The 18963-nt window shown below is 44.3% G+C and overlaps 3 protein-coding genes across 5 annotated transcripts in view; 1 reads left to right on the top strand and 2 right to left on the bottom strand.

Annotated features, from left to right (window-relative positions):
- LOC134455126 (uncharacterized) overlaps positions 1–258 on the bottom strand; it is a 6162-nt gene extending 5904 nt beyond the window's left edge. The window contains exon 1 of the mRNA XM_063206176.1: positions 136–258. Coding sequence (XP_063062246.1) covers positions 136–236 — 101 coding nt within the window. The 5' untranslated portion in view covers positions 237–258. The remainder of the gene's footprint in view (positions 1–135) is intronic.
- A 951-nt stretch (positions 259–1209) lies between these two features.
- Positions 1210–13478, top strand: LOC134455719 (STEAP1 protein-like). Of its 3 annotated transcripts, none has more exons than XM_063206968.1 (6): positions 1210–1262; positions 1940–2051; positions 2389–2695; positions 8749–8915; positions 9855–10019; positions 11910–13478. In XM_063206968.1, the coding sequence occupies exons 2-6, from the start codon at positions 1950–1952 to the stop codon at positions 12138–12140; spliced, it is 972 nt and encodes a 323-aa protein (XP_063063038.1). In that variant the 5' UTR covers positions 1210–1262; positions 1940–1949; the 3' UTR covers positions 12141–13478. The 3 variants fall into 3 exon arrangements, with proteins under 3 accessions (XP_063063038.1, XP_063063037.1, XP_063063039.1); XM_063206967.1 differs by lacking the exon at positions 1210–1262 and adding an exon at positions 1272–1316; XM_063206969.1 differs by lacking the exon at positions 1210–1262 and having other exon boundaries at positions 1686–2051.
- A 600-nt stretch (positions 13479–14078) lies between these two features.
- On the bottom strand, positions 14079–18963 carry LOC134455125 (calponin homology domain-containing protein DDB_G0272472-like). The gene is made up of 4 exons (XM_063206175.1): positions 18746–18963; positions 16968–17457; positions 15809–15928; positions 14079–15004 (listed from the first exon to the last, which is right to left on the bottom strand). The coding sequence occupies exons 1-4, from the start codon at positions 18892–18894 to the stop codon at positions 14552–14554; spliced, it is 1212 nt and encodes a 403-aa protein (XP_063062245.1). The 5' UTR covers positions 18895–18963; the 3' UTR covers positions 14079–14551.

Here is an 18963-nt window from a genome sequence, read left to right as displayed (position 1 = left end):
AGTCAGCTTTTATTGTCAGTTTCTTCATGCACAGGTCATACAAGGAAATTGAAATGATGTTTTCTCTCTATACCATGAAGGATATAGACATACAGGACTGACATGTACAGACTGACGTAAGTAAGCAGATCTTACCATTGCACGTGGCACTCTGCATGGAAGGGTCTCTGCGCATCGCAAAGTACAACAAGTCCCAGAACAACAGTGCCAATCAGGAGCAGGCGGGTAAGTTGCATGGTGGTGGCAGATCTGTCACAGACGGACAGAGTCGTAAACAAACTTTGATGGGGTTGAAGAATCTTTATGCATCTTTCAGTGCAGCGAGCGGAGACTCAGTATCACAGGATGGTCATGTGCAAAACCCCTGAAGGAAAGAGATCAAATTCAATTAAGGGCCCTAGAGTCTCTGTCGCCCTGAGAGCAGGGCTGGACTGGCCATCTGGCATAGCGGGCATTGCCCGGTGGGCCCTGCACCCTCGTGGGCCCCTATTTTCAAAACTGTAAAAAATAAAAAAAATAAAAATATTTAAAAATGGCCCACCGGTGAGTCAGTTCTTATGAGGGCCTCCTTCAAGCCAAAAGTGCCCGGGCCCTATTTGTCCCTCAGGCCAGCCCTGCCTGAGTGTCTGGAGTGGGGGGAAAAAACACTACTCAGATCACTACCCAGAAGGACTTCTACAGGCCAACTTCTGAGGAATATGTTCAACTGCAGCTGTGCATGAATAGGGAACTGGTGGACCCTTATGATAAACTTATGGAGTTACTGTACAGACACCGTTCCACAGCAAGTAATCAACTTAAGCGGCCCAACTGAAGTGGCCTATCTCAACTGAACCTTTTTACCCATGAAATTCATTGAAACAGCCATGTGCATATGACGGCTTACAATGTTCTGGGGAGGCCCTCGAAAATTACTCAGTAGCCTATATTTTGAGTTATTAAAAAAAAGTTCACACCTTCCACCCGCATGCAATAGTGGAGTTGTACACTGGCAACTAAGTTATTACTGCAATAGCACCGTGGCACGTCATGTGGAGTTATGGGAACAGTCACGCCTTCCCGCTGCTAGTGTATAATCCTTACAAAAACTACAGAGTAACCGCTGGAGTGACGACAACAGTCCTGATAGGTCTATGCCTGCTTTGGGGAGGAGAGACAGCGAGGTGGCAACTCTTTCCCCTCAAATGATCTTGCTATGTAGAATGTCAGATCGTGAGAAACGTGGTTAACTAAGAATAGACAAATCACTGAAAAAAGCAAAGGTAGGCCCCTACAGTTATGATAATGGCAGCTTTTGACACAAGTGGATAATAATGGTAAGGTCTCTTGCGTTTTGACGCGTTTCCACGATGTTGCTTACACGTTGTGTATATTTGAAGTATACCACGTAGTTGATGTAGTAAAACACAAGTTCAATCTTACAAACACAAGTTTAACTTTCCCATTCACTGTAGGTCAACTGAATGTTGTATTGATAGAATTAATAACTTACGACTTTTAGAACCATCGAATGAAAGGAAGTCGCGATAATGAAAGATTGGAAATGGATATGCGAGAATGAAGCGTGGTAAAATGGTCTGTATATGTGAAGAAGGTTCGGGGGGAAAATGATGACTTAGTACAAACAGTGTGTTTTCTTTTCGTCTTTAGGAAACATACCACTCCATCTCTGTTTTACGCGCGAGCGAGCGCGCGCACAGACACGCACACACACTACCGCGAGTCGCGACTCACTCACATGGTTGTAGATGGGCACCGTGGATGACATTAATCTGAAGTTAATCCTGTAAAATATTCCGTGGTCAATGCTTTTTGAATGTATGTGCCGTGTTACTTTCATGGTTACTTCGGCGCTGTTCTTATTTCGTGCGTGCGTCCTTGCGTGTTAACTGATCTCTGCATTGTTCACTCATCCTAAACACCACACATTTTTTTTCAGAACATGCGTAATGGATCAGAGACAAGAAGATTCGACGGCCACTGTGGATGTAGCAGAAGGTCTTGAAATGTTAGAGATACGAAATGATGTAGAACCCAGTCGAACCACAGAGGTAAGAGCTCACTGTACTAAATATGTATTGTTGTGGCAGGCACAACAAAATGATAATATCCTGAGATAAAAGAACATGTAAAAAATGTAAATGTGTCAGCTAATGAATGATCCTTTTGGGGTCTTTTTCTCAGAATAATAATAGTAATATGATGCATTGCCGGAATTAAATGTTTGTTCAATGACACCCCAGCGCATCTGATGATTCTTCCTAAATCCTTCTCTCTCTCTCTCTCTCTCTCTCTCTCTCTCTCTCTCTCTCTCTCTCTCTCTCTCTCTCTCTCTCTCTCTCTCTCTCTCTCTCTCTCTCTCTCTCTCTCTCTCTCTCTCTCTCTCAGTATCATCCTCTCCTCTGCCCTTATGCTGTGGAGGAATTCGAGTTGCCCACCAGCCTTCAGCTTCATGATCTGCCATTGTTCCCTCAGTGGCACCTGCCACTCAAGCTCACGGCTTCCTTGATGGTTTCCACGTTCCTCTATACACTGCTAAGGGACGTGGTGCAACCGCTGGTCACCCAGAGCCGGAATGACTCCTACAAGATCCCCATCCTGGTAATGAACAAAGTGCTACCCTGGACCTCCATCACCTTGCTGGCCACCGTGTACCTGCCCGGGGTGCTGGCAGCAATCCTTCAACTGCACAGAGGTGAGAGAGAGAGAGCTCATTTCCAGGGGCAGAGCTATAGGGTGGACGATCAGAGCATTTGCCCCAGGGCCCTCATGTAGGCCTATTGGTGGTGGGGCCCCTATTGTGAACATGGCAGGCTGTATGGGGGGGGGGTCTCAGTGTCTTGCCCTGGGGCCCTGCATGGAAAATTTTTCACACTCATTTTACACAGATACACACAGCAAGGATCGGAACTTGCACACCAATTAACTAATTAAGTATATATTATTGATTAAAGTGTTACCCAAATGTCACCGCACCATCCTCAGGCTGTGTGTTGGGAATGAACTTGACCATCAAGGCTTGTACTCTCTCTTTCTCTTTATCTCTCTCTCGCTCTCTCTCTCTTTCTCACACACACAAACACAAGCATACGAGACTTAGGGAACATCAATTTCATGATTGACAGTCATCAGGAACCATGGGAAGTAATGTCTGTTGAGTTTATATAAGAAAGGTTGTGCTGTGCTGGGCAGGCTCTTGTCCAATCCACAGGCTCCAATTCAAGACCTCCCCGAAAGCCTGAATTTAACTTGTGACAACAGATTTATGTTTAAGTTGGCGCTGTTTGTTAGAGTCAGTAGTGTCAGTCAGTCAGTAGTATCATTAGTGTAGTGTATTATTGCTTTTTATAGTGTCCTTGAGTGTTTCGAAACACACTTAGCCTATAAGTAGAATGCATTATTGTTGTTGTTGTTGTTGTTGTGGTTGTTGTTGTTATTATTAGCCTCTTAAGGCAGTGGTGCTCAAACTGTGGTACGCGTACCACTGGTGGCACTTGAGACATCTCTGGTGGTACTTGGAAGAATTATTTTTTTTGTGCATTGATTTGAAGGCTGATCAAGTTGTTGCAGTTGAAAATGTCTCTTTGGTTGAATTGTATGAATCTGAAAACATAATGAAGAATAATACTAGGCAAGCAAGAAATTTAAAAACAAACTTGCACTGAATATGACCGTAGCAGTTGATGCCATTATGAACCTCTCCTGTAGGTCTATTGACTGGCAAAAGTGAATAAGGAAGGCCTCTACTGCGATATTCTAATGTTGGTTGTCAAGGTGGTACTCGGAGAGCTCAATATTTTCTCAGGTGGTACTTCACGCAAAAAGTTTGAGAACCACTTTTTGAGTGATGGGTTTACTAACCTAAATTCAAGCTACGCTAGCTGACATCAATCAATGGCCCACACCACCAGTTTCCAGTTATTCAGCCAAGTTTTGGCTCCACAGACCTGGGCGGCTCACTGTGCAGATGATGTTGGACAATAGGGCTTCAACTGTTGAATTACCAGTAGGGACATTTATCAGTAGGCTGTCTTACGTGCTCCTTAGCATACCTGCCTTTGACAAAGACCCATTGTTTTCAGTTGTTGGATTCAACAGTCTGATGAAGAAAAGAAAAAGGAACAATGTCAAATGCACAAATCACTGAAGCTAGACACTCAGCAATGTGGTATGTAAGATGAGTGGTAGAATGACAGTAACACCACCAACTCTGATTTGTTTTGGACGAGGGAAAACACTGAATGAATGAAAAGTGATGTTATATCGCTCCATGTTACCTCTTGCTTCCATTTTGTGAAGGCAGGAATTTCCCATTCTCTGCAGATACAAAAGACTTAAATCCCTTAAATATATAGCAGTGAGTCAGATGGCTTAGATCAGTCCCTAATTATACTTCAAAAGTGGCAGGTGATAACCAGTTATATCAAGGCTAAGAAATACAGTAGTGGTTGAAATATTTATTATTGTTGAGCTTAAGTACAGTATTTGTAGCAGATACAGAGCATTTGAACAGAGCAAAGGCAAAGTTCAAATATTTGTGAATGGCAAGAATTCACACACAGATGATAGGATATCTGATCAGTCATTTCCAGTCATACAATAGCAAGACAAAAAAGTGCATATGAAACACTCAAACACACACACACACACAAAGGCACACACATATTAAAACTGTTCCAGCTTCAAAAAATGACAAAAAATGTGCAATATTGACTAATATGACCTGAATGAATGAAAATCTTCACACGCACACACACACACACACACACACGGGTCACGCACCGAGTGATGTTTTAATCCTGGCGTCTTGGCCTTTACCCTCGTGACTGCATGGCTCCTCCCCTCTCTCCACAGATTCCTTTCTGGGTAGCAGTTAAAGTCCGCAAGGTGTAAATTTAGGCCTTGCATTCTGCCCATGCCTTTGTGGTTGCAGGAGCAGGCGTATTGTCATGCTGTTCAGAGAGACAAAAAGGCTTTGGCATGTCTGTGAGGAAGAAGAAGCGGCTGAACAAAACCAAACAGACAGGATTCTGTGTATGCTTTTGGGAAATATAGTGTAGTGCTTTACCGTAGGCAACGAGTAAGTTTAGGCCTTACATTCGGCCGATGCCTTTGTGGTAGCAGTCAGGGAAGCCGACAAGGGGAAAGAAAGGGGTCAGCTGTCCTGGGCCCAGAGAGAGGAAAAGCTCAGGCATGTCGTTGAGGAGGAACACTCAGCAGGACACTCATTTTTAAAGCAGGCAATGTGTGAATTTAACCTGTAAGTTTAGTCCTTACATTCTACCCATGCCTTTGTGGTGTCAGGAACAGGTGTATTGTCATACACACAATAAAAAATGCAAATTATGTTGAAATGCAAGTATTAATTCAATACTTGGAGAGCACTCTGGGAATAAATACAATCTAGAAGATTTTAAATCGATGCTCTAAGTGTTGTATGAATCAACACTTCATTTGCAACTGTGCAGACTCAAGGGAAGAAAAGCTCAGGCATGCATGTCAAAAGAAAGAAGAAGAAGCTGAGTAAAACTCAACGGACAGGATACTGAGTATGTTTTTTGGGAATAAGGTGCAAAATTTACCAGAGATCGCTTACTTCACTCCCACGCCCTAACCCCTGCGTCTAACACAAACACGTCTGAGCGCTGCCTGGAGGGTAATCTCCTTATATAGGTCACGATGTCGCTGAAGGAATTTATATTGTTGCTAAATGTGTGTGCGTTAACCCATCACAAATATTTGCACTGCTGGCAATGACCAGTTTACAGCAGTTTTGAGGTAGGGAGGCCACAGCCATGGAAGGTCAAACAACTGGGAGCTTGTCACTTGCGGGGAAAGGTGACGCACAGTTCCCTTCAGGCGAGTGTGAAGAGGAAATAGTGGGTGTAAAGTAAATACTAACAGCTGGCTGTGTCTAGGTGGTTAACAACACTGGGCACTACTATCCCTTATCTGTTGCATAGTCCGATATTTATTTGCCAGGCTGTGCCCTCCTAGTGACGCAACACTTTCAGCGTTGCAACTAGTCAGGTGAAAAGCAGTGCAAGTACTTTCTGAGTTCCCGCAAATACGGGAACTCCTCCCACTTTGTCGGTAAGCAAACAACCATAAGCAAACCAAGGGAGGCAGGTCAACCATGCCATTTGGAAAACGTTAATTGTTAGGCTCTTGGTCAGACCAAGTCTCGAAGAGATTTGAACGTCTATGATAATCAGGCTAGATATTTATATCACAGAACATGCGTTAATGTTGTATTGTATGGTGGAGAAAGGAAAGAAAAGGAAAGAAGGGTTTTTTTTCATCAGCAAGATAACACCAGATCAAGGGTTTGTAATTCGAAGTATTGTGTCACTGTGTAAGACATTAGTAAATGTGTTTGATGTTTGAAGATTCTCTTTAATCCAGGTAATGTAACTGAATTAAGTTTGCACAGAGACTCTGTTGAACGGTAACGTTATTGGCACCCAAATTGTAATGACCAAGTCATAACCTGTGATGTCATAGTTATGTTGTTATGATGTAGTTGAGAGTTTTCAGCAAAGAGTGAATGAGACCTCTAGCGGGCCCATTTACAGAAAGAGGCTATGTGCAGTTGTAACCACCGGGGGGCAGCATCATAGAGGTTGATGGATCACTGAACCAACTTTTGAAACGTTTTTTAAGGCTGAAAAACTACTGAGTGTTCCTTTAACTCTTGACACTGGTGTGTGCAGGGGCGGAGCTACAGGGGTGGCTAGGGGAGCAATTGACCCCCCCGAAATCTGATTGGCTACCCCAACTGCCCCCCCCACCAGATGATTGAAGGCACCGCAAAAACATTAGCAGATTTGAAGTCTTTGACTGCGATGTTCCTCCTCTACAGTAGATGGTGCAATGCACGTCCTGCCTCACAGCCCCTTTCAAGTCAATGGATGTGTGTAGCAGTAAACCGGCTGTGTGTGTAGCTATGGTGAAAGAAGAAGAACTAGGAACCACTGAGTGAAACAGAAAAGCATAGTCGCGTTCTTTGTTCATATTCTTTGAGAAAAGGCTGCGCTTGTGATTCAAAACTCATGAGATGGATTTTATTCTCGACTGGACTGACGTATATCGGTGGGCAGGCTGCACAAGCACTGTTCATTCATGAAAGAAACTGGTCAATCGATGTCCGTTTCATGAATCAGAATGAAGGACAAGTCATTGCTTGTCACGAAGGGCAGCTAGAAGCCAGCATGACTGTAAATAGACAATTGCAGGTGGGTGAAATTGATGCTTTTAGGTGTTAATTTCTGTGATTTCATACCCATGTCTGCTGAAAATGCTGCTGATGAAAACGTAAAACTGTTTCAGTCTTTTCTATGTCCGTGTAGAACTTTCTGATTTATGAAACCAGTATCTTTGATCAGAACCGTTTGCCCGTGTCATAATAAAATGCATAGATAATTCATGACCGATGTAGTACTAGTCAGTAGCCTAACTACATAGACTACAGCCTCAGGGCAGCAGACAAGTGTAAGGATTTGATCTACAGTAGCCTAAAGTTATGGCTGAAACCTTCATTGAATGGATAGATTGTTATTGTTGTGTTCTGATATTTCTATAATAATCACAGACTGGTTGGCTTTCATCTGTAGTCCCTGGAAGTTTGATGTTGGAAGTGTTGGAAGTGTGTGTGTGTGTGTGTGTGTGTGTGTGTGTGTGTGTGTGTGTGTGTGTGTGTGTGTGTGTGTGTGTGTGTGTGTGTGTGTGTGTGTGTGTGTGTGTGTGTGTGTGTGTGTGTGTGTGTGTGTGTGTGTGTGTGTGTGTGTGTGTGTGTAAAAAAAAAAAAAAAGTAAACACGACATAAACAGGTTGGCTGTACATGACTCGTTATGTCTATAAACCATTGCCCCCCTGAAATACACTTGGCCACCCCCTTGCTACCCCAAGGATAAAAGTCTAGCTCCGCCACTGGTGTGAGAATGATTTGGCACGATCCAAAGCCTTTTCTTAGGTTGCAGACACCAAGTACAACCACTTCCCTCTCTGTCTGGTGAGGTGGGTGTTCGTAGGAACTTTGGAAACATTTTAAAGCTGACAAAAACTGCTTAGTGTTCCTTTAAAACATTTTGACACTGTGGTTTAAGGATGACTCATCCCCTTTGTGTCTGCGCAGGCACACAGCAACTTCCCCTTGTGACTGGTGAGGTGGATGTTTGTCTTATCACTTGAAGCAAAACTTTCAAAACACCAACATTTTAAAGCTGAAAAAAATGCTTAGAAGAACAACTTAGGAAACTATGTTTGAAAATATTTCTCTCTGTGGCTGGTGAGGATGTTCTTGTCATCATTTACAGAACAACTTTGGAAACAACATAATTTTAAAACAAAATGCTTAGTGTCCCTTTGAAACATTGTCACACATTTTCACAGTTTTGTGTCTGGCACCAAGTACAGACACTTCCCTTAGTGGCTGACGAGGTGGATGTTAGTGTTATCACTTGGAGAACAACTTCAGAGACTTTGGAAACATTTTTTTAAAACCTGACAAAAAAAACTACTTAGTAACCATACAACCTATTGGTCTTAGGGGATAGCCCCTTGAGATCAGATATCTTATTTTCAAGCGTGTGTGTGTTCCTTTAAAACTTTTTGACACACCAGTGTAAGGGTGACTCAACACCCTTGTGTCTGGGCAGGCACCTTGGGTTATCACTGAAATAACTGCTGAACCACTGTGCCATTTAAACTTTTTGGCATTCTTGACTCATCACCTTAGTGTGTGTGCAGGCACCAAGTACAGCCAGTTCCCCGCATGGCTGGTGAGGTGGATGTCTGCGAGGAAGCAGCTGGGTCTGCTGTCCTTCCTGCTGGCCTGCCTACACGCCCTCTACAGCCTCAGCTACCCCATGAGGAGGTCCTACAGGTACAAGCTGCTCAACTGGGCCTACCAGCAGGTGAGCTCAGGACCAACACACACACACACACGCACGCACGCACGCACGCACGCACGCACGCACGCACGCACGCACGCACGCACGCACGCACGCACGCACGCACGCACACACACACACACACACACACACACACACACACACACACACACACACACACACACACACACACACACACACACACACACATCCTGGGTTAGAAAAAAAGATTGTGCCCATCCCCTGTAAAGTTGTGGGGACAAAGACTGATTCGAGTTTTAGTTGATAGATGTCCTCCACACTCTTGACGTCCTTTCCTTGCATTTATTTCAGTGCAAGCAACGTTTCAAACGTGAGGAATCATTGCCATGAAATAAATGCAAGAAAATGATTTCAAGTGCATGGACTGCCATCAACTTAAACTTAACACACACCACACCTTGCCTCATTGAACTCAGGTGCAGGATTGTGTGTGTGTGCGTGTGTGCTTTCCCTCTTTTGTCATTTCAGTCTAGCAGTGTACAAACAAACAAAAGCACTGCTGTTGAATTCATCCTCTTTTATTCTTCCTATTCCTTTTCTGAAACTAAAATCACCTGCTGAGTCACGTCTAGTGTTTTGGAAGTTTTAAAGTTGGCCAATCACAATGCAGCAGACTTGATTTGATTTGATTTGAATCTTTGGATGCAACACGGATAGGGTTTTGAGGGAGTGACGACAAAGCGTTGGCCAATAGGCACAGACACAGTTTGAAAAACAACAGGTTGTTCCCATCAACAATCTTCCGATGTCTCATTGATCGGGCCCAGACTAAATATTCCCCTAAATCTCACATTTAGTCTGGCTTGTCAGGCTACCCATATCAGCCAATTTTGATTAGTCAGTGTTGAGATGCTTTTTTTTCTTGTGAACTAATTCCGTTGCACAGAGCTAATGGTTAAATATCTGATTTTGCTGTTGTAGGTGAAGCAGGATAAAGAGGATGCATGGGTGGCGGATGACGTGTGGAGGATGGAGATCTACGTCTCCCTTGGAATTCTGGGACTTGGAGTCCTGGCGGTGATTGCTATGTCCTCTTTGCCATCCGTGAGTGGGTCGTTCAACTGGAGAGAGTTCCAGTGCATTCAGGTAACAAAAAGGGCGTTCATGATGGTGTAATTTTGACGAGGTTGAAAATTTGCTAGGCAGCGAGCCTGCTCAGTGTATCCGCGTGAAGCATCCTGGTTAGAATTTGCCGTTCACGACGCAGTTGAAGGGAGTGACCTCTGCGCGGCAGTCGTGTCACATGGCGTTGAACCATCGCGGGAACAAAAGTTTTGTCAAGCTGCCACGCAGTAACAAAAACCTACTGCGCTGGGCAGAAGACCTCCTCCATGATGTGAGGAATCTGCCGTGATTGGTGTTCATAGCTCATGTGATTCATGTGTGTGTAGTTGAACGTGCTTCTTTTTCTACATGCTGAAATGCATTTCATGCTCAAATGCAGCATACTCAGAGTGGTATCATCCATATATATGGTCGCACAACCCACTTACAACAGTAAAAAAGAGAAACAAACCACCCTGTCGTCACATGCTCCATCTTCGCCACGTTAGGAGTGTATGCCGTAGGTTACAAAACCAGTACTATTCTGCGGGCCGCCTGCCCGACGGTTAGAGTAGTGGTTGCGCGCCTGACTTCCATTCGTGAGGTCCCCGGTTCGAAACTGCACCGAAACACGGGAAGTCTTTAGTTGCTGATGGTTTATGTGGAAACAGACCCGTTGCGAGCGACTTATCTTGTCCTTTATGTATGAGAGTGCACGAAACAGAGTGGCCTTTGTGGTTGGCGCGCCATGGTAAAGCTACATATTGAACACCTGGGTTCAATCCTCGCAGGATGGGTTGGCGCTGTTAAGTAATTTTAAAACGGTCCTATCTGAATGACGACTTTGGTCCCAAAACACAAAATGAATAGCCTAAAGTGAGCACTAATTAACTGAATTATTACATGGAAGTGAAGCCAAATCATCACAAATTTAACTAAGACTTGTATCATAATTCACCGAGTGGTAACCTGTGTCTCTACCTCAAGACCATCCGGTTTCTCTTCGAGAGGCAGAGAGAGTCTCGGATTTCACAAGCATGTGCCGACATTGGTAAGCGCGTCATGGAATTAGCGCCATGATGATTTAATTCCACGAGAGGGCGCCCTGGTACACCCGCTGTCAAAAAAGGTAGATCCACCCACAGACCTATAGATCCACCTTCTTTGCCGCTGTTGAAATCTCGTCGTCCTGATGTGTCCAGCTTGGTTGCGATGCAGTTATCCCCTCCTTTTTATGACCAAGCAAATCACGTTTTGATCAAATCTTTTGCTGCGTGGTTGCAAACGAGCCTAATGGCATGTACAATAAACGAGACACAGAGCACATCATGAAGCCAAGTAGTTATTTCCTATGCGACATCATTACATTACTGTACACTTGGAAGACACTTTTATATATATATTTTTTTAAAAACTACAGTTACTTAAGTAGTATATTAGACTGTCGAGACTCCCTGGAACGATGTGGGCTTAGTTGCCTAGCTCAAATTCACCTCAGCCATTACCTACTGACTAAGGTGGGATTCGAACCTGCAGCCCTCAGGTCCCTAAACCAGCTCCCTAACAGTTAAGCCACAGCTGCCCCATTGTGACTTGAGCTGTCCTTATTAACCTTTCTACCAGAGATATTATAGACAGAGATACGTCATTCTATTTCTTTTCCGGTATCCACTTTGTCAGGTGACCGCCCCTTTAGGAGACCTTCGGTTAGGAGACCTTCTGAGTCCTGAGGTTGAAAATAAATGGAGTCCCCTTAGCGCTGTAGATGGCGGTAGCGCACTTTTTGTGCAAACACCTCAAAAATAGAAAAAGAAGGAGGGGACAATGCCCCCTTAGGAGACCCAACTTGAGCACACTCTTTAGCATTGGGTGGGCGTGTTTTGCATCCTCTTTATTAAATATCCAACCTCTTTGTTTCTGTGTTCCTTGCAGAGAACCCTGGGATACCTGTCTCTGCTACTGTGCACTGCCCACTGCCTGGTGTTTGGCTGGCGGAAGTGGGTGGAGCTGAAGCACTACGTGTGGTACACCCCACCGTCCTTCATCCTGGCCTCGCTGCTTCCTGCCCTCGTGCTGTTGGTCAAGATGGTGCTGTGTCTGCCGTGCCTGGACCGGAGGCTGGAGCGGATTCGCAGAGGCTGGGAAAGACCGCACTGCCAGTAGCTAGCTACACACATGGGGTAACCCCAGTAGGTGCCAGCATTTCAGACAGCTTTAAGACTTCTTCAGGACTTTTTAAAATGTGCTATTATATTGTCCTCTTTACAGCAAAAGTAAAAAGACAAAGGCACATAATTGGTCATTGGTTGAGGCCGGTATCAAGATGCTTGCCATGCACTTGACTAATAATAAGCATTTAGTCATCTGAACCATTTTGTCACATGTAAATGGATACAATCTGCTGTGAATGGATACAACTTGGTGTGCATGGAAACACCTTGCTGAGCATCCCTACCCTTTTCAGCTTCTGGCATGGATTGCTCACACTGTACGTCAAATCAAAGCTTCATTGTTATATTGTTACATGCACTAGGCTGTATTGCAGTTCTTTCCACAATGAAACCAAAAGGCAAGGCCATGGAGATGGAAAGTAAAATACTGTAAGGATGTGACACCATCTTACAGGGTGATGGGTCCACCCATGTAAAGCAATACTACATGGATGTAAGATGTTGAGACCTAATACAACAAGGCCTGTGGTGGAGACTCCTTGGACGACCAACCAAAAGTTAGCCGGGGAACATGCTTGTTGTGTGACTTCAATTACACACACAACTGCGTGCGACCTTGTGCACATACTTGCAAAAGAGCTATCAGAGTGCTACACAAGATACTGGCGGTATCATTTAGGAGGCAGATGGCAAATGGGGCTCTCGTTAATATTTTCCATCATTGTTGCACTCTACTGCAACCTGAACATGGAAGTTCGGAAGATTGCCCCTCACGGTTCTGCCAGTATTGTACTGTACGCACATGTCTGCGTACCTTGTGCCTGATGCTCTTAACGCATGGAAAATTGACATAAAATATACGCATGGCACACGCATATCCTGCAACAAACATGTCCCTGGCCTTAGTGTCACTTTCAGACCCTTGCAACAACCTTTAAAAAAAACCTCCATCATAAACACACATGCGAAGTCTGCACTAATATTACAGAAAAAGGTAACCCCAGCAAGCTGACTTTTCTATCTGGCTGGCGTTTAATTGACTTCACCAGATCCATTACTTTGTGTTAAATTATGAATGAGTCATATGATATTTAGTTATGTGGGACTAAACTGAAAAAAACAAACTTGTAAAAAAAAAACGTTTCTGTGTTCACTTATGCTTGTGAATGAATATGAGTTTAACTGTAATGTTTCAAGTGTGATATATGTAAAAGGTTACATTGACAAAGGTAAGACTATTAGTCAGTAGTTATATAGTCATTGTACATTTTCCCATTGATACGTAACAAAATGACTTTTATATTATTTAATAAACTTACAAATATTTGAACTGATAGTTGTAGTGGCTGTTTTGTTTTTTTACCACAAGGTGGCAATGTAGCTCCACTTTTGCCAGAGCCGTATATTTTGCACGCATTTACAGGTCTTAGGTAGGCCTACAGTTATAGCAGAGATTCTTTAAGTATAGAGATATGCCAACATAATAGGTTTCTATGGGCACCTAACATGACCAGGTTCCGGTCTGCCTAAAGGGGCGTGTCATAATGCTCCTAGCATTGAATAGAACAGTCCTCGGGTCTGCCTAGGTCTGCCTAAAGGGGGATTTTCCCCCTCCAATAATAGAACCCGGAAACAATGGGCCAATGGAACCTCTCTCTCTCTACTCTCTCTGGTTATAGTATTCAGGCTTCTGGCTTAATTTGCCAGACTAAAAGATAGCCATTGGGCATTCCTTATTTCAACAAGTGTTAAAGGTTCAGGCTCAGGATTTTTTTCTACTATCAGACCTACAGTATGTCTGTGTCTATGTGATGAATTTAACTGGCTGAGGCCATTATCTGCAGGTATGCACAACTCTGTCCAGCAGAAAAGCCTAATGTAGAGGAAGTGGACCCAAATACATGACACGAAACACAAAGTGGGGGGGATATTTACAGAGGTTTATTTACAAGGGTAAGGGGTTTATGTACAAGGGAATTTATTTACAGTATTTACACAAATGGGATGGGGATTTATTTACAGGGGGTATTTACAAGCCGACAAGGGGGGACAAACAGGTCACTTGTCCCGGGCCCAGGGAGAGAGGGGGCCCAGAATTGGATCCTCATTACATTCTATGTTTAGGGCCCTTTCAGTTGTCTTTGTCCCGGGCCCAGCCAAAGCTGTCAGCGGCCGTGGGTGGGGTATTTACAGGTGGGGGTGGGGGCTATTTACAAAACATGGTATATACATATGTACAGGAACAGAGAGCATACACACACACAATACAGGAGCCAATCACAGACGGGGACATGGGGCACATACACTGACAGGACAAACAGCACAAACACAACCACTGGACACACACACACACACACACACACACACACACACACACACTGGGGAACAGAACAGGAGCACAGCTTAGTTGGCTGCAGAGGCCCTCCTCCTGAAGCAGCAGAAGAGCCTTCCTCCTGCGGCGGCTTCCCTCTCGGCCCTGGCTGCCTCCTTGGCCTCCTTCTTCTCCTGCTTTTCCTTCTCCTTGGCAAGTTTTTTGGCCTCCCTTTCTAGCCTCTTGGCCTCCTTTTTCTCCTCTTTTTCTTTCTTTTTTCTTGCCTTCTCCTCATTCTTTCTCCTCGCCTTCTCTGCAGCGATCCACCTCTTATCTGCTTCTTTGAGCAGTTTTCTATGCAGCTCCGCTCTCTTCTTCAGCTCCGCCTCCTGCCTCTTAGCGTCTTCCTTGATCCAGTAGGCCTCTAGGCCCTGGCACCTCTCCTGCTGCCACTTGGTGATCCTCAGCCTCCTCCTCTCCAACTCAGCCTCCCTACGCTGATGCTGGACCAAGTGCTGCCGCATCTCCTCATACTGGTAGTGCTCCTAAAACAGAGGAGCACAAGGTCTGAGGTCTACGGCGCAATACAGTAACCTGGTTCTCATGCGATGGTTGTTACCAACCATCTGGAACATTGACAATCGCTTAGCTCTGGAAAGGCATAGGTGTGTTCAAAACAGCTCGAACCTGATTGGAGAATTCACATGGCTTTTTTTTAATCACGTACTACTTCAACCACTGACTTGTATATATCCCGTCCCACGATTCTGATTGGACAGGCTGTGAAATATCTGATTGCGTTCAGGCTTGTCCAAGATCTCCAGACCCTCGTGCAAGCTCATGAAGATGCACGAAGCACGAAGGGTCTGCGTGAGAGCCAGGCTAGCAATACAGGTGATGGTGAAGTAAATCTACATGGTCGCCACATGAGCTTGCAAATAAAATTGTAATGTTTATCCATCACTTTATCACTATCTTGGCTTTTGTCTCTCCACTGACTCCCATTTTACTGTTTTCTTGGGTCACGAGAAGGGGTGTGTGGTAGATGTATCACTAGTTATAAAAAGTATGATGATTATCACATCATATAAGAGTAGTAGTCAGGGAAGCTGGCAGGGGGGACAAAGGGGTCACTTGTCCCAGGGCCCAGGGAGAGAGGGGGGCCAGACCTGAGTCCTCAATACATTGTTTGTATCGGATTTAGGGCCCTTTCAGATGACTTTGTCCCGGGCCCAGCCAAAGCTGTCGGCGGCCCTGGTAGTAGTAATGGATGTTAGATTATAATTACTTTTATTTACTATTATGTCATAGATGTCATCGAAGCTAGCTGTCTGTGTGCTCTTAGTTACCTGCAGGTGGTTGTGCAGGAGGGGCATGTTTTGCTGGACCTTCCTGGTCTCTTCCCGCAGGCTCCAAGAAGAGAAGACCAGTGGAACAGCAGCATCATCGCAACTGACTGGACAAGGTGCCTAAGGAGCAGAACAACACACACACACACACACACACACACACACACACACACACACACACACACACACACACACACACACACACACACACACACACACACAGACACACCATGTTTGTATGTATGCAGGTGGGGGAACTTCAATGTTTCACTTATACATGTGTGTGCAATGTGTTTGATGTTTCCAGTATCTATTTAAATGCAGAAGTGTGCAACAGATTGATTTAATTTCATTTCATGTATTGTTTATTTGACAGGGAAAGTGCACAGCAATTGAGCCACACAAGAAAAAAGCAAAAAAACAACATTCTCATTACTTTTTAGCTGAAAAATCATTATACTGCGTTCTGTTGTGGTATTACTGTCTACACAAAACCACGGTGTCAATGGAGAAGTGCAGTATAATTCGCATTATACTGCGTTCTTGGCTAGTACGACGTAACCTCCTAAAACCAAAAAGCGCAGTATAATCAGTTTTTTGCATTTTTTTCTGAAACGGGACCAAGTTGGGCCAAAAAAATTTAACACAAGAAAAAGAAGGTATTTTAAAGCCAATTTCCGGTCTAAACCCATTTTCGACCATTTTCAAGATACTGCGTTCTGATATTGTAGGGCAGTATAGCCCTGAGGCTAATTTTCATCTGTAGTCCCTGGACAGGAAGTGTGAAGATAATGTCCAATATCTAATGATGGAAATAGCCCAAAGATAGGCTACTGTTTTTGTGTAAGATTGATCATCAGACTATAGGGCACCCAGCCACCCACTAGACCTGCTAAAAGGAGACCATCTTGGCCCCCATTCCAATGACAGTTATCTGTGGTCTCTATAGCTAAACAAGATAGTGTGTGATCCACAGAGTGATTTACCATGGCACGTTCCTACATTCTATTTCTTTACTGCTAAGTGTTTTTTTTGTACAATATGTGCAGAAAGATGTATACAACACTTGTTTGATATGTGCTATGGCCATTAGGCTATGTGTAGGCTACTCTACTCTTGTAGGCATCTCTACTCATAAACTACTAGTCCTACTACTCACCACCATCCACAGTGCGGCCTGGTTCTTAAGTTCGGCCAACAGCTGATTGTGCTGGGCGTGGCGTAGCCGGGCGGTGTGTCTGCGCTGCCCATGCAGCTGCTTGGCTGTTGAGGAAATTAGCAGATGCAACTTCCTGTGCTCTGCACCCTGAGCAGCCTCTGCAGACGGCTCCTGCCCCTGCCGCTGGCACTTAGCTCTCTGTGCTTCGAACTCTGCCTCCAAAGACACCCTCTGTGTCTCCAACTTCTTCTCAAAAGACACCCTCTGAGTCTCCAACTTCTTCTCAGAAGATGCCCTCAGCTTTTCTAACATCTCCTTCAAGGACGCCAAAGAGGCCACCTGTGTCGCATTCAAAGAGGCCTTCTCCTCCCTCCACTCCCTTGCAAGAGATGCCTTCTGTCTTTTCAATTCCGCTTCATGCGAGGCCCTTTGCTCCTCCAACTTCGCCTCCAGAGAGGCCATTTCCTCCTTCCACTTGGCCTCCTTCACACTGAAGATAGATAGATAGATAGATAGATAGATAGACAGATAGATAGATAGATAGATAGATAATTAAAAGAGCGATAATTGTGTGTACAGTTGCTGGTGTCCTGCAAACTGTCCAAACACACCCAGCTGCTGCACTCTCCGCTGTAACAGGACACCCAACTGCGTCCTGGTATACCAAGTTGTTGTCCTAGTTTACTGTTCAGAAACACTCAGCTACTAAAGGTAGTGGTAAATAATGTTAATGCTAAACTAATACTAATACATGTTTAGCTAATAATTGTGTTAATGTTAATGTACTTAATATGTTAAAGCAGTGATGCACGTCCTCGTTGCCGAACTGCAGTGGGCAGTACTGCACTGGGACTCACTAGTTTCAAACAAGCGATTTAGGATTAGGTTTGGGGTTATGGTTAGGTTTAGGGTTAAGGTTAGGGTTAGGTTTAGGGTTAAGATTAGGGACGGTATGGGCGCACAAGGACGCACATAGCTATTGTGACGTAGGCACGTAACACCGGCTCCGGACGAAACAACCTAGAATTTCATTGTCCCCACCACCACCATCAATACGATAGGGCCCTGGGCCCGGGGGCAAATACCCTGCCTGCCCTACCTGTAGCTCCGCCCCCTGAGATATAGTAGGCCTAATGCTAATATCTTGCTAATGCTAATGTTAGCTAATGTTAAGCCTAGCATTACTGCTTACAATTCTAATTGAAGTTAATGCAAGCTAATGCTAATCCTTAGGTAATGATACAGTTGACGCTAGTTAATGCTAAAAGATAATGTTAACTGTATTAACTACCTGTTAACTGTATTAAATTACTCACAGTGACATTATCTAGCATTAGCATTAACATTAGCAAAACACGAGTTTAATCTAAGCTTTAGCATTCGCTAGCGCTAATATTCACTAAACATAATAATTAGCACAATTGGTGTGGCCTAGTATTACCAAACAGCATTAGCATTACCTTGGCTTTGCCTAACGTCATTAATATTTGCTAGGCATTAGCATGAGCCTTATAAGCTAATTTAGCAAGCCATTAACTACATAGGCTAATAGTTAGCATTAACTTAGCATTAATATTTATTAGCATTATTAGCATGGTATCCAAGCTGCTTGTAGTCCTAGATACATATAGGCCCATACTATAGGACTGCTTAATATTATCATATCATAGGCCTATTAGGCTATATTGTATGATATTACATTATTACATGATTAATTAGGATTATATTATTATAGGCCTATCATAATCCGTATGACACGCATGCGCGCACACACACACCTGCTCTCCTCCAGCACGTCCTCAAGGCTGTTCTTCAGCGCCTGCGTGTGCGTCTGGTGAGCCTCCACCATGTCGCCAAAGGCCTCCCCGACGAGAGTGCGCTGGTGTCGGTTAAGGGTTGACAACACCTCAGGGTGTAGTCTGTCCATTGCGGACCACACGGATGAAACCTTCTCTTATTCTCTTCTCTTATTCAAACTCTTCGAAATGATACTGAA

Source organism: Engraulis encrasicolus, chromosome 9 (genome assembly GCF_034702125.1).
Source record: "Engraulis encrasicolus isolate BLACKSEA-1 chromosome 9, IST_EnEncr_1.0, whole genome shotgun sequence".
NCBI lineage: Eukaryota > Metazoa > Chordata > Actinopteri > Clupeiformes > Engraulidae > Engraulis > Engraulis encrasicolus.
This window is presented reverse-complemented; position numbering and strand designations above follow the sequence as displayed.

Bases quoted from the DNA above. Each gene is read 5' to 3' on its own strand.
- LOC134455719 (XM_063206968.1), top strand. From the start codon at position 1,950: ATGGATCAGAGACAAGAAGATTCGACGGCCACTGTGGATGTAGCAGAA. The intron at 8,916-9,854 runs GTGAGCTCAGGA...TTGCTGTTGTAG, and splicing joins TCAACTGGGCCTACCAGCAG to GTGAAGCAGGATAAAGAGGA. The intron at 10,020-11,909 runs GTAACAAAAAGG...TGTTCCTTGCAG, and splicing joins GAGAGTTCCAGTGCATTCAG to AGAACCCTGGGATACCTGTC.
- LOC134455125 (XM_063206175.1), bottom strand. From the start codon at position 18,894: ATGGACAGACTACACCCTGAGGTGTTGTCAACCCTTAACCGACACCAG. The intron at 17,458-18,745 runs GTGTGTGTGTGC...ATCTATCTTCAG, and splicing joins GACGTGCTGGAGGAGAGCAG to TGTGAAGGAGGCCAAGTGGA. The intron at 15,929-16,967 runs GTGAGTAGTAGG...TCTGCTCCTTAG, and splicing joins AGGCCGCACTGTGGATGGTG to GCACCTTGTCCAGTCAGTTG.